This window comes from Marmota marmota, unplaced genomic scaffold (genome assembly GCF_001458135.2).
Source record: "Marmota marmota marmota unplaced genomic scaffold, marMar, whole genome shotgun sequence".
NCBI lineage: Eukaryota > Metazoa > Chordata > Mammalia > Rodentia > Sciuridae > Marmota > Marmota marmota.
Genome location: NW_026000019.1, coordinates 14367539 through 14382560, shown reverse-complemented (window position 1 = coordinate 14382560; position 15022 = coordinate 14367539). Strand labels below are relative to the sequence as shown.

Sequence of the window (15022 nt, the reverse complement as noted above, 5' to 3'; positions counted from 1 at the left end):
CTGTCTTTACCAAATAATAAATCAGAATACTTGATAGGAAAGAATAAACCCCAAAGCAAATAAATACTTAGCAATCTTGTAATGCATGAGAAAAAAAAATGCTTTTGGTAATAAAACCCATCAGTCTTTTCTTGTCAGTTTTTTTTCCCTTGTTTTTTTTTTTAACTAAAAAGTTACTTGTATTTTGTCAGTAATACACAAATAAATGTTACATAATCAAGAAAAACAGATACAACAGAAAAAAATAGACAAGAATTTAAGAATATATAGTATTCTTTTTTTAATTGTTTTTTTTAAGTTTACTTGATTACTGGGCCAAGTACCCAAATATAAAAATCCGTCCCTACTTTACCTGTTGCCTTACAATAGGGATATTATTGATACCACAAATAATTTTTTAAAAACATTAAACCACTCACTATTAAGAAATAATTAATAAGAGCCTTTTGTTTGGAGGTGGGGGAGATTCTGGGAATTGAACCCAAAGCTTTATACCTCCTAGGCAAACACTCCACTTCTGAGCTTTGTCCCCAGCCTGATAAGTACCTTTTTAAGAATTGCCAGTGCAGTCCTTCATACAAGCTTTCTGTTGTATATTCTAAGAATATTCGAAGTCCCATCTAACATGATGTGAAGAAGTAAGGGAACAAGTTGTGATAGTATCTGGGAGAGAGCACAATCAGTTTGATCTCTTAAATTTGCTTTTTTTTTAAATACTTATTTTTTAGTTGTAGTTGGACACAATACCTTTATTTTATTTATTTTTATGTGGTGCTGAGGATCGAACCCAGGGCCTCACACTTTGCTAGATGAGTGCTCTACCACTGAGCCATAACCCCAGCTCTTAAATTTGCTTCTTTAAATTCCTTTCTTAAAAATTTTTATTCATGCATTATAATTATATTTAATAGCAGATTTATTGTGCCGTATTTGAATATATACATAATTCCCTCAATCTCCTTCCCCAGGACCTTCCTTTTCCCTCCCTTCTTTTCTGCCCCTGCCCACCCACTTGTTCTGCTGATCTCCCTTCTATTGTTTTTTATTTCTTTTAATTCTTAAAGTAATATTTCGGAGATCTGTGTGCTTCTGAGTAGTTTTTTATTCCCATAAACTCAAGCAAAGTGTCAATGAAGGAGTATAATTTCTAACTTGAATGCATTCTAAGAGGAAACTGAAACAATGAGCAAAGAAGCAATGTATAAAAATAAAAAGCACTGAACCTGGGACTCAAGACCTGGGCACTAAGTGCAGATTTTGTCTCTGAGGTGAGATTCCAATCTAATCTCTTCTAATTCTGCTTCTTGCATTGTAAGTGGAGGAATTATTTACACTGCCTCTACTTAGTCCAAGCAAGATGGAAACTAATGGATTTTTATATGGTTTGTGATTCCATGTTTTAGAATTTAGAAAATAAATATTTCTCATGTTCAAGTCAGTATAGAACTAAAATTATATTAAAATTTATATCTCTGTTTATAAACCAAGGGAATAAAAATAAAGTAATCCTTTGAAACTATTTGAAAATATGAAAATTTCCTCCCCCTCTCTCTTTTAATTGAACCCATAGGTCCTGAAGTAGGAGCATCACCCCAGAGTGGAAGAAAAAGTGTAGCTGCTGAGGGAGCCTTGCTGCCACAGACACCCCCCTCCCCCCGGAATCTGATTCCACATGGACACAGGAAGTGCCACAGCTTGGGTTATAAGTCAGCATTCTTTATCTTATCTTTCAATTTTTTAAGTTATTTATAGTTGAATTTATTTCCTATTTATTAGTGGAACAGAAAATAATGTCCTTGCATAGTTTTTGGGTTGTGGGTTTTTTTGTTTTAATAATACTAGTCTTTCTGATTAAATAAAATATCTTATTTGTCTAAAATAATTTATTTCTTCCATTACCTGAGTTTGGAAATTATCTGTCCCCAACAGTCCCTATATTTTTTTAATATTTTTTTAGTTGTAGATGGACATTATATATTATTTATTTATTTTTATGTGGTGCTGAGGATCGAACCCAGTGCCTCACTCATGCGAGGCAGGCACTGTACCACTGAGCTACTGCCCCAGCCCCCAGTCCCTGCATATTTGAAGGAGGTGAATGGTCATAAGAGCCATCATAAATAAAACTGAGATAGGAGTGTACCATTAAATCATAATCTTTGTATCAAAACAGTTCTTGTTTTGTCTTAACTAAAATAAATAATAAGGTCTAAAAAATTATTCCTAAATACACACAAAGGGAAAATAATTTTTTCTTTGACTTCATTCGTTTTGCAATATTGTTTTTCCAAAAAGGGGACCATGTTCACCTCTGCCATGGTTTTTGTGAAAATTGAATAACTTTTCCCTAAAAATGTTTAACAATTTAATGTACCTTAGGCTCAAGATGGAATTGAAGTATTTTCTAATTATATAGGTAGATATGTCTAGGTTTCCTAAAAAGAAATTTTTTCCTAAACTGTTAGTTTGTAGCTTTTGTGGTAGTATCTGTGCTCATTACTATGAGAGTTCAGATATAAGTTCAGGATAACGGGTAAGTCTTGTATGTCCTGAATCTTTACATAAAAGTATTTTTTATATTCTGGATTGGTAACCTAGTAAAAGTTGTGAAATTTTTCTCTTTGTTTCCAGTTTTATCCATAAAATGAACACAGCAGAATTTAAGAGTGCAACGTTCCCAAATGCAGGGCCAAGACATCTGTTAGATGATAGTGTCATGGAGCCCCATGCACCATCTCGAGGCCAAGCTGAAAGTTCTACTCTTTCTAGTGGAATATCAATAGGTAAGAAATATTTCTCTAAAAGGTTTCCAAAGTATATAAAATGAGAATTTAAATAAAATTTAGCTGTAATAAAATTCATTAACACTACCATAAGTAGAGAAAATTTGATTTTAAAAAACAGTAGCAATTATATACAGGATAAAGGCCATATAATTTATGATGGTTTTTAAAGTACTGTTTTAGTCCAGAAGGGGATGTACTTGAACACTGGTGGGAAAAGAACATAACTGGCTGGATTGGTGAACTGCGTGTAGTTTGTATTTGGGAATGAAGATGAGGGTAAAATCAAGATGATTCCAAGTTATTCAAATTAAGCAACTGCTTAGATGTTGGTGCTCTTACTAAGGTAGAGAGGACTGGAAGAGCAATCATTTGTAGGTAGTGAGGTGCTTGTGTAGCATGGCCCATTTGGGGGAATCATGAATGATTTGGGACATGTTTAGTTTGTGTAGTGTCAGGTTGTTGAACTACAAATCTGGAGCTCAGTAGTAGTAATGTTGTTTCTGGTGATAGAAGTATGAGAGTTAGTGTATATACAGTATTTCAAGCCATGAAACTTGTTGAGTTCAGTTCACCCAGGGAGAGAGTATAAATAAGAACATTCTTACATTAGGAGGTTAAGTTAATTGTTTTTTTAATGAAAAATTAACTGTCAAAGGAAACTGTGAAGGGGAGATCAATGAAGCAGGGAAAAAAACAGTGTCTCACAGAAGAGTCAAGTGCTAATGTAGCAAATATCCAAAGCAAAAAGGAGAACTAAGATGGTGATGATAGTCAGCTTTCTGTCACTATACAAATACTTGAGATAAATCAACTTCTAAAGAGAAAGGTATATTTTGACTCACAGCATCGGAGATTTCAGTCCATGATCTATTGACCCTGTTGTTTTGGGCCTGTTGCAAGGCAGTACATAATGGCAGAAACACTTTGCAAGGCAAAACCATTCACCTCTTGGCCAGAAGTAAACAAGACCAGGGTCCCACAGTCTGCCTTCAGTGCATGCCCCCAAGTGACCTGAAACCTCCCACTAGTCCCCACCTCCTAAAGGCTGTATCACCTCCCAATAATGCCTAATGGAGACTAAGACTTAATATATGTACCTTTGGGGACGTTCCACACCTACAATATAGCACATGAGAAAGGGGACTTGACCAGGGGGATTCATCAAGATAAAGGCATTGGCAACCTACAAGAGAATTGCTTCATAGAATGTGGAGGCAAAACCATGGTTGGAGTAGTAGATTTGAAAATGAGAAATAAGGAAACAGCTATTCTGAAGGACCCCAGGAAATGGGGACCACATTGGAAAATGATGTGAGGTTAAAAGAAGATCTGGTTTGTTTTTATTTCCTAAAAATTGGTTGATCTTCTGAATCCTCTAACTGAACATTCTTTTTTCATAATTAGAAAATGTACCCATACTATGTTGTTACTATTTTTAAAAAGTAATAAAAGGGGAAAATGTCTTTCTCTCTGATTAGCTACCAGGTTGCTTGAGGGCTCAGCCTGTTATTGTTAATATGATCATCTCATTATTCATGAAAAGCCAATAGAAAGATGCAGATGGAGATTCATTTTCTTGCACATCATGACTTCCTTAGTCCTTCAAAGTTCCAAGCTCTGAAAAGGAAATTGCTTCAGAGCTCTCCAGCACCATTCACCACTTGTTTATCCAATGTTCCCTTTTTGATTAATGCCACTAATTAAATGACAAAATTTTTTTAATAAAAGACAGTTTTAGCACCTGAAATATCTCCTTATTAATGTTCTAAGTTGCTCATGTATAAATATATTTAAAAAATAATTTAAATATTTAAAAAATAATACACAAAATACTTTTGGAAAAAAAAGATTTTTTTTTGTACGTAAAAGCTAGAATTCAGTATGCCCCATAAAGCAAAAAAATAATTTTTAAAATTACTCCTGTCAGATACATACTATTTGACTTTTTCCCCATCAGACTCTCTTTTTGCATTTATGGGATTTTTTTTTTAATTTTTTAATTTTAGTTATTCCAAGATTGTTAAGTAGCTAAACATAAAAAATCATTCTTGTTTGTAAATTAAAGTTATATGGGCATTTTTCTTCCAAAATATTTTCTTTTTTAAAACAAAAGCTTTAGCTTTAACATGAAAAGGAGTAAGTCTGTTACCATAATAGGTATTAATAGGCATACAAAAAAGTGGAGGTTTTAGTTGTAAATTTTATATGCAATAATAGTCTATACCAGTGCGGAGACAACAGCCTCAAACCTTCTCTAATGTGGTGTATGTGTCCTGGATAACCTAAATATTCTTGTTTAGCTAAGGGAAAATGATCCACTCTGAGCTTTATGCTTCTGGAAAAGCTTACATTTTCTACAAATAAGCCTTACTAATTATGTTTAAAAGTTTTCAATCTTGACTACATAATGCTGTAAATCAAAAAATAATCTACAAGATCCCACCATCACCACCACCATGTTACCTCTAGTTTCTCATCTTAGCCACATGATACAGAAATTTGTTTAGTGACCTCTGCCGCGCGACCAGCACGCTAGCTTCATACTAGCGGTTCCAAACATAGAAGTTAACTAGTGAGATCAAAATAAAGACACATAAAACTCAATTTACCTTTTTCTTGCCCAGCTAAGAGACGGCTTCTCCGGGCTCCTGCTTCAAGCCACCTGGCGCTAGCGAGGTTTACACAAGAGACCAGCAGGAGAGAGGAAGAAGCACACCAGAGAGTGGGCTTTTATTGGGGAACAAAAAATTCAGGGGAAAATTCCATCCAATGAAGGTCGAGGGGGACAGCATTCCAAGGTCAGGGTCAGTGACTGGTTTCCAGGTCAATGGTCAGTCACACCCCCACACAGACAAGCCCTTGCACCTGGAAAGGGTGGGGAAGGCTCTGACACAGCTGGTCTGAGCGCCTCACACCCAGTCAGGGAGGTAGACCAATCACATGCGAGAACGGCTTCCCACAGTGATCTTTATCTCAATTCATCCAAAAATGATACGTAATTAACACATGCCAAATATGAGAGTTTAAGTCTCTTGTGGAACCTTGCTTGTAAAAGTTTGATGGACTACTCAACTTGCCATATTAATCATCTTAACTTTTAGAGTCAAAATTACTTTTAAATCAGTCTAAGCTATTGTGGATTCTTCAAATTCATTCCCTTCCAGGTTTTTTTCCAACTAATTTTAAAGTTTCTATTTGAATACCATTTTAACAAATATTCTGGCTAAAGAGGAAATTGTTACATTGTTATAGCACCAAATTTTTGTTTTTATTTTTAATTTAGCAATACTGTTATCTTCAACCTTGTTTCTAAAGACAAAGAAATGAATTTCATTAAGCTTTTTATCCTTTGGGTGGTATGAGTTTTGTTACAAAAAGAAATAAGTATGCCCTGAACTTTTTAGGATTTCATGATTATATTGGTCCTAACTTACGACAGACTTGTAAGAAAAACTTTGTCCTCTGCATTCTCTGATGTAGAGAAATTTGTTTCTTAACATATGAATTTGAACTATAAATAGGTATGCAAAAATATATTATGCTATTTTGTTGTTTTAGGTAGTCTTGTCAACTGCATTCTAATATGTTGCAAAGTAAATCTAGTAGCTCTAATATTAGAATAAAGAATTACTATGTGGATGTTTACCCACAATGTGATTGTTGTTTTATAAGCACAGAGAATTTTATTTTTTAAATAAAAATCCAAGTTTGGAAAATAATTCTGATGTTTGAATAATAGAATAACTTTTGATTTTAGGTAGTAGTGATGGTTCTGAACTAAGTGAAGAGACCTCATGGCCTGCTTTTGAAAGGTAAAAGAAAATGTCCATTTGAACTGCTTTGAATTTATTTAAACTATCTTAAATAATATGATAATATGGGGCTGCAGTTGTGGCTCAGCAGTAGAGCGCTTGCCTTACACATGTGAGCCACTGGGTTCAATCCTCAGCACCACATACTTAAACAAAATAAAGGTGTTTTTTAAGTATAATAATATGAATATCCCTAAAGGACTATTTAAGTTGCTTGTTGGTAAAAGAAACAAGAAGTTGGTATTTAAGTCTGAAATTGTAAGTAATGAGATTGATTGTTAATAGTTTTACATGTTTATTGGTATCTTTAGACATATTTGAATATTAAATACATTTAAAATTGAATAGTTTTTAATAATAATAAAATTTCAATAATAACCAATTATAGTTATCTACTCATATATTCACTTGCACATTCAAAAATAAAATTATTTCCTTAATTAAGTCTGTGTAATTTTAAGTAATACTAAGGCATTTAGTGTAATGGTCAACTTTATTCACTTTGTCAAGGGCACATTGACTTGGTAAATTTTAAATTGTACTATATATAAAACAGCTCGAAGTTTGAGTTCAAAATTTTAGAGAGTACGGAGTCTATAGTATTTGGTACTGCAATACCAGCTGTGCTCCCTTCTTTCCTTGTTGCTTTAAGCTATAAAAACTGTCATCTATGTGGAGTAAATATGTTGTGTTGAACTTTAAATACAAGATTTCCCTGAGAATGTAGCCAGACAGTTTAATAGTTCAAGATTCTTACATATATCTGACCACTTCAGTATTACCATTCTCAGACTCACAGTCCATTTGACTCTTGACCAAAATAATTGCTCTATTTTGTATATAAACTATGCAGCTAAATTTCTAAGCAACATTTAAATTGTATGTTACTGTCACAGGAAAACTGGAATTGAAAATATTAAATATTCCTTCAGGGATATTCGTATTATTATACTTTTTTTTAAAAAAAATACCTTTATGTGTTTACTTATTTAATTCCCTACCAGTGTCTTTTTCATAGAAAACAAATTAATTTTGAATTGATTAATTTCAGGCTTTTTATTTGGGAAATTAGATCCTTATTCCTGATGAAACTTCATAAAGATTTCTCATTATTACATGATAAGATTTTACTTATAAGCCCTATATTTCAAAATACTTGTTAATCTTTTCTTTTCTAATTATCAGTGTTCCCAAGTTGTGTTCTACTTTGGGAATTCTTTTTTTTTTTAATATTTATTTTTTAGTTGTAGTTGAACACAATAATACCTTTATTTTATTTATTTATTTTTATGTGGTGCTGAGGATCAAACCGAGGGCCTCACACATGCTAGGCGAGTGGTCTACCGCTGAGCCACAACCACAACCACAACCCTATTTTGGGAATTCTTAACAGTTTGGTTTTTTTTATTGTTTCTCTTCCCACTTTTACTTTCATTCTCTAAATTTGGGTTTGTCTGAAATGGCAAAAACACAAGAGTTGCCCTTGGTATGCTCTCTGAATTTGTACAAATTGTCTTTCCCTCTAGAAAGAGTATCTTGATTATAAAGTGTATTATTAATTTTTAGATAAAAAGTACTGAGTAAGCCAGGCATGGTGACACAAGCCTATAATCCCAGCAGCTCAGGAGGCTGAGACAGGAGGATCATGAGTTCACAGCCAGCCTCAGCAACTTAACAAGGCACTAAGGAACTCAGCGAGACCTTGTCTATAGATAAAAATACAAAAAAAAGTGGGGGAGGGTGTTACTGGGAATGTGGCTTAGTGATTAAGCACCCCTGGGTTCAATCCCCAGTACCAAAAAAAAAAAAAAAAAAGGTAATGATTAAGAAAATTGTTTCTTAAAACATTGTTTGAGTTATAAGTGAGTACCCTAGGGTGATGGTGTTACTAAACCCTTCTCATCCCAGCAGGTTACCTATGAATGCAGTACTTAATGGTGTTACCTTCACATCTCAAAACATTTTTTCTTTTACAATACATGTTTTCCTTTGCAAAAATGTGCAGCTAAGCTGGGCATGGCAGCACACACCTGTAATCCCAGTGGCTTGGGAGGCTGAGGCAGGAGGATCACGAGTTCAAAGCCAGCCTCAGCAAAAATGAGGCACTAAGCAACTTAGTGAGACCCTGTCTCTAAATAAAAAAATTAAAAAAAAAAAAAGGTGCAGCTAAAAAAAAAAGTGACAGTTTTAACTCCTTTTGTCCCATTGTCCCAGATGTGAAATACCTATGGAAACTTAAATATAGTATATGATATAATTGCATAATTATAACGAGAAAAATATAATTAGATTATAATATATATAAGATCTAGATTATTATTTCTAACATTGTTTAATGCACTTATATCAATTTCACTGAAATGGAGAAAAAATGGAACTTAATGGGTTAAATTAGTGGCTCTTGGAACATTTTGTAACTGTAAAATGGGTGATGCCCAGCAAAATTCGGTCATGAAATAATAAGTGAATATAGAAATAAAATTTAAAACATTATGTGTGGATAGGGAACTTGAAAGCAGTACCCTGAATTTTAGAATCATTTTCTGTTCTTATTTCCTATAGAGACATCAAATATGTTGTTGCTTAAGATACTAAAACTTTGTCTTTTGTTTTAAATATCATTTGTCATTAATGCTGCTTATAGCTTTTCCCAGGCAGAGTAGTATCAGTGTTTCAGTGTGTTTGTATTTATTTCCTTTGTTAAGTATGAGGTGGCATTTGGGGTAAACACTAGCTCATTCTTTTTTTGTCATTTATTGACTTTGTCAATTGATGTAGAATTAAAATAATAAGAATAATATATTTATTCTTAAGTTTGTCTCCTTTCTTTTTTTTCTTTGATTTACTATCAAGAATAAAGAGGTTTTCCTATTAGTTTTAAGTTTGCAAGCCACATTGCTTTTAGGTGTCTTCATAGGGACCATGTAATAAATATGAATTATGTAAATAAATCTGGGCATCATATTTAAACTGAAATCCAAGAAGTAGAATAGAAATAAGGATTTATGGAACATTGTTCAGGTTTTTATATTATTTGGCTATTTTTAATTCTTTTGGCAGATTTGCAAAAGTGAATGTATATGTAAATGTATAGTATGTATTTCTAGAGTCAGTAAATTGTTTTAAAAAATCATGCTGCCTACTTTAAAAAAGAAAGAGGAATAATCATATACTATCCTCTTGCAAGATTTAGAAAGCCTTGCAAGTTTTAGAAAGCTGTATTACATGAACAAGCTATTATACTATTCTAGGTGTTGATGATTATGTGAATGAAAGTATATGTAATACATACAATTTATAATGGAATCCAACAGGAACAGATTATACCATTCTCTCGGCCCGGTGACAAGAGTGGCACGAAATGGCTATCGAAGCCACATGAAGGCCAGCAGGTACAATTCCCCTGTACCTAGGGGTCACAGAAATCCCCTCTGGTGTTGGTGATTGGCATACATGGGTGTGGTCTGACATTATTTCTGTTCTTTCTCAACTAATTGGTTTTCAAGCTAAACAAATTGCCCATGAAAACTTTCTTTTTAAGATTGAATGTAGAGATAAATTTAAACCATTCTTTCTGATCCACAGAGCTAATTGCTAAAACTTGCATCTTTATGTCACATTTTTCTAAATTGTTTCCCAGTTGATAACCTTTTAACTGCACAGGTCTTTATAATGCTACTAGCTATTGGATGAGCAATTAAAAAAATCTGCTTGTTATTCTTCAGCTGCAATCAAAATGTTTACTTTGCTAATAATTTTACATTTGATTTGTCTTTTTTAAGAATTTTTTTTTCAGATAAACCACAGAACTTGAATTTAAACATGTCTATTTCACTAAATACTATCTGTGTATTTCAACTCATATTCATTCAGTTCTTCATTTAGCTAAACTGGGCCTCTTTCTGCCCATATTAGCTATGGAAACAACTAAGGATGGGTCAGTGATTGGGATATGGGGGTGAGTTATGATAGGTAATCAACCAATTCAGAATACAGCAAGATAGCAAGCTTTAGGTCAATTCAATAGAATCTAATCTTCCTTGAATATAAGTACTCTAGCCGGAAGTTTCTGCTGGCTTCTAGGGTTTTTAAGTCACTTTGAAGACACCTAAATAATCATAAAGGAATAAACTGGGAAAACTTCTGTTTTCTTTGTTGTTGTAGTAATTCTGCATCTAATATCAAATCACCAATGACATTTTTATCAGTGTGTACATCTTAATTGATTCATGTAGAACTCAATTCTTTATATGTGGTATCTTGAATCAGTTGAAGAAAGATATTTAAATGTTGAATTATTTTGTGATCATTTTTAAAAAGATTTATGAAAAGGAAGTTTGGAGTTGGGGTTGTTCTTTTCTTGGAGAGCTGTTAGACCATAATCAAAAACCACTTATGCATTGGCAACATTTAAGTGTCATTAAAAGCCAGGTATTAAAAGCATATATCTGCAATCCCGGTGACTTGGGAGGCTGAGGTGAGAGGATTTCAAGTTTAACACCAGCCTGAGCAACTTAGCAAGACCATGTCTCAAAATATAAAAAAGGGGCTAGGGAAATATTTCAGTGGTAGAGCACCCCTGGATTCAAGCCCCAGTTGGATGGATGGATGGATGGATAGATAGATAGATAGATAGATAGATAGATAGATAGATAGATAGATAGATAGATATTCAAATGTATTGTAGAAACCATTTTTTAAATGTGATTTTTGCCTTTTTTTATTTTAGAATTAAGCATGAATCTTCTCTTTTTTTCCTTTTTTGAGCTTCTGCTCTTTTTAATTTTCAGTTTATATATTTAAAGACTTCTAACAAATAGAATCTTCATCTTTCTTACCAGGACTTAAAGTTTCTAATCAGGAAAATAAAATTACAACAGTGATGCAGTCAGTGTGGCATGATAAAAAGAAGAAAAAAATCTTAAATTCTTAATGTAATCTTTATTAAAGTGAATTCCTGCATTCTTTCTCAGTTATACTTGTTCAAATATGTAATAGTGTGTTTGTGTGTTTAGCCATCTGCTGACTTTAGTAACTTTATAATTAACTTTTGTGGCAGCTTATAAATTTTGGATTAATAAACCTTTAAAATTGTGTCATCTCGACTCTGAATAAAGCAGCAAAGTTTTAAATTAATAATAATTTTGTTTTATTTAAGTACCTAATAAATGACTACTATCGACAAAAGCTCTTACTTGTTCTTTTTTTCATTTCATTATTACAGTTCTGCAGAGTCAGAAGATTTGGCAGTACATTTGTATCCAGGAGCTGTTACTATTCAAGGTGTTCTCAGGAGAAAAACTTTGTTAAAAGAAGGCAAAAAGCCTACAGTAAGATTTTATTATGTTATATTTTAACACATCTCTAAAAATGTGCAAATGCATAAGATGCTGAGAAGTACTAAATAGTTGAAAAAGAATCAAGTATGTAGTAGACTTGAAGTAAACTAAAATACACATTTTCCCCACCATATTCCTCAACACCTGTCGTGCAGATTTCAGGTTAATTATGTTAATGGTGCTTAAATCAAGATACTACTGTACTTCTCTTTACCTTTTAGTGTATTCTTAAACAAAACTTACTTAGATAACTCTGAAAGTATATCATTAAGAAGTACTAGAGGGCTGGGGTTGTGGCTCAGTAGCAGGAGCGCATGTCTTGCACATCTGAGGCACTGGGTACAATCCTCAGCACCACAAAAATAAATAAATAAAATAAAGATATTGTGTCCATGTATAACTAAAAAATATTTTTTTTAAAAAAAAGGAATAATACTAGAGTAATATGTTTAGGAAAATAGAAAATAATAACAACCCTAAAAAATGGAAATTGACCAATTTTATTTCATCAGTTTATTTGAATCTCTTTAATGCATTCTTGTTTTCTTACAAAATATGACTCAGATAGTAAATGTTTTCCAAACTATAACTATAGTGAGGGAAAAAAAGCTTAGTGGAACAAAGCTTTTCATCTATAGCAAAGAAGTTTATTCTTTCCTGACATCAGCATAGTAGCTTGACGACAAAAAAGAGCTCTTTTTCTTTTCTCAAATAACATTATAGCTTATCTAATTTGCAATATAAAACCTTGGACATATTATCATATTTAAAAGCTTTTGAAAATATAAAGGTTTCTTAAAATATAAAAATGGTTTCCATCTAAATAATCTTATTTCACTGCTTATATCACAATAAACCAAGACACACAGAATCAGGAAGCTGCACTAGACCATCCAGTGAGTTCAGAATAGAGTGTCAGATTTGTAGCTTCAGGCACTCTTGCTCTTGTGCCAGAAGCTACAAATAGGGCAATGAATGCCTCGTGGAGATTAGTTCCAATAAGGAGAAACAGTGTAAGCCCTTAAAATAAGGCCATGGGATATAGAATGATGGTGTGGTAGGAGGGCATTTGGCCAAGATCTGTGGAGAAGGTGAGTAGCCTGGTGCAGTTAAACCTAGAGACAAGTAGGCCTGTGTGATTGATGCATTAAAAGTGCAGGAGATGGGGGGGTGCTGGGATTGTGGCTCAGTGGTAGAGCACTTTACTGGGTTCGATTCCCGGAACCACATAAAAATAAAAACAAATAAAATAAAGGTATTGTGTCCATGTACAACTAAAAAAAAAATAAATTAAAATTTTTTAAAAAGTGCAGTAGTGGGGCTGGGGCTGGAGCCAGGGCTTAGTGGCAGAGCGCTTGCCTGGCATGTGTGAGGCCCTGGGTTCCATCCTTAGCACCGCATATAAATAAATTTTTAAAAATTAAATAAAGGTACATCAACAACTAAAAAAATATATATTTAAAAAAGTGCAGGAAGTCAGGCCAGAGCTGTTTGGTGATGTTACATGGAAATGAAGGTGACTTCTGGATTTGGGACCTGATGAAGGTGGATGTTGGTAACATTTTTTTCTATGAAGGGGCCAGCTAATTCTTGGCCAGGTTCCATTTGACATGTTTATTAAACATTCAAGTTGAACTGTCTGTTTAGCTTTAAAAAAGTACAGTTGATGAATTCTATAGAGGGATGGTGGCCAGAAATAGTAATTTGGAAGTCATTAGCATACAGATAATATTTGAGGTATGCAGCTAGATGAGAAGATTATCTAAGAAGAAAGTATCACTGAGGAAGAGAAAAAGCACTGAAAAGCTCTGTGGCATCAAAAGTCTGTGATAGGAAGACTAAAGGAAAACAAAGAAACTCATCCCAGAAACCTGGCAGTTAAAGTACTTCAAGCAGGAAGAGTGGTCAGCTGAAAGGGACTGGATATACAGCCAGACTATGAAATTATAGGCATACTTGCTCTAGGAGATTGACTGTGATAAGGACAAAGCCTTTGGTAGGATGTCAGCAGCCAGTGACCCCAACAGCCTAAAAACCAAATGAAGTAGGAAATAGACGAATTAGAAGTAGGGACAGGGAATTAGACATGCCCTGTAATAAGTAATGCTGTGAAAAGGAGCAAAGAAATTATGTGGGGTCAAGAGGGTGAAGGCCTGGGAGAAAGGAGGGACTTTTAAGGTAGAAATTCTGTTAAGACTCCTTTGTATGATGATGGTGGAGGGGGAGATGCAGTGGAGAGCAGCCTTATGGCAAAAGCAGACCTGAAAATGAGGCTAGTGACAATCAAGAGCACAAGAAGAAAGCTGAGTTTGTCTTTACATAGAACCGGCTTAACAGTCTGTTGTAGCAAGAACAAAGGCTGAATATAAGGATCTACAAAACAGGCGTAAGGAATTCACACTGGGAATGTGAGGTGGTTCTCACCTCCAGGAAGTGTGTCATGACATGGAGGGAGATTAGGGTTAAATTTTTGAGGAGAAGGTAAAGAGTATGTTGACTAGATTGGGAAAAGGAAAATACTATTTCCATTTGAGATTGGCAATCCTGATTTTATCACTTGGCATAATCATGTTATTTCTTCAATAATATTCAGCTACTATGATATGGTGCCAAGTACTTAAATGGGTGGATTTGACTAGGGGTTAGGGTTTTATCAGGATAGAGGGGCTGTGGAATTAAAGTGCTGGTGGGAACAGGCTGTGGTGCTAGACCATGGAATTATAGCCTGCATGAAGAAAGGGGGGAGGACGTGTGGCAGCAAGGAGGCAGTGGCAGTATGAGACAGGATTCTTGACGAGATCAAGAATTAACTGATGGCTGGGAATGGAGCTTAGTTGTAGAGCACTTGCCTGGCATTCACAAAGACCTGGGTTCAATCCCCAGTACCATCAAAAAAAAAAAAAGAAGAATTTAAGAAAACATGAATGAGAGTTATAGAGTATATGAGCTGAAAGTGATAGAATTATTTGAGATAATGATTTCAGAACTGCTACCACTCAACTCTGAGGCGAGGACTATGTGGTTGAAGTAAAGAGTGGATCATGGGCACTAAGGAAAGTAAAGAAACTGAGAAGTCATAATATTT

General features: G+C 34.1%; 1 protein-coding gene across 1 annotated transcript in view; it reads left to right on the top strand.

Annotated features, from left to right (window-relative positions):
• Window positions 1–15022, top strand: part of Ralgps2 (Ral GEF with PH domain and SH3 binding motif 2) — a 117144-nt gene that overhangs the window by 83860 nt on the left and 18262 nt on the right. Inside the window, exons 11-15 of the mRNA XM_048810221.1 lie at window positions 1571–1706; window positions 2632–2783; window positions 6544–6598; window positions 9913–9990; window positions 11823–11928. Coding sequence (XP_048666178.1) covers window positions 1571–1706; window positions 2632–2783; window positions 6544–6598; window positions 9913–9990; window positions 11823–11928 — 527 coding nt within the window. The remainder of the gene's footprint in view (window positions 1–1570; window positions 1707–2631; window positions 2784–6543; window positions 6599–9912; window positions 9991–11822; window positions 11929–15022) is intronic.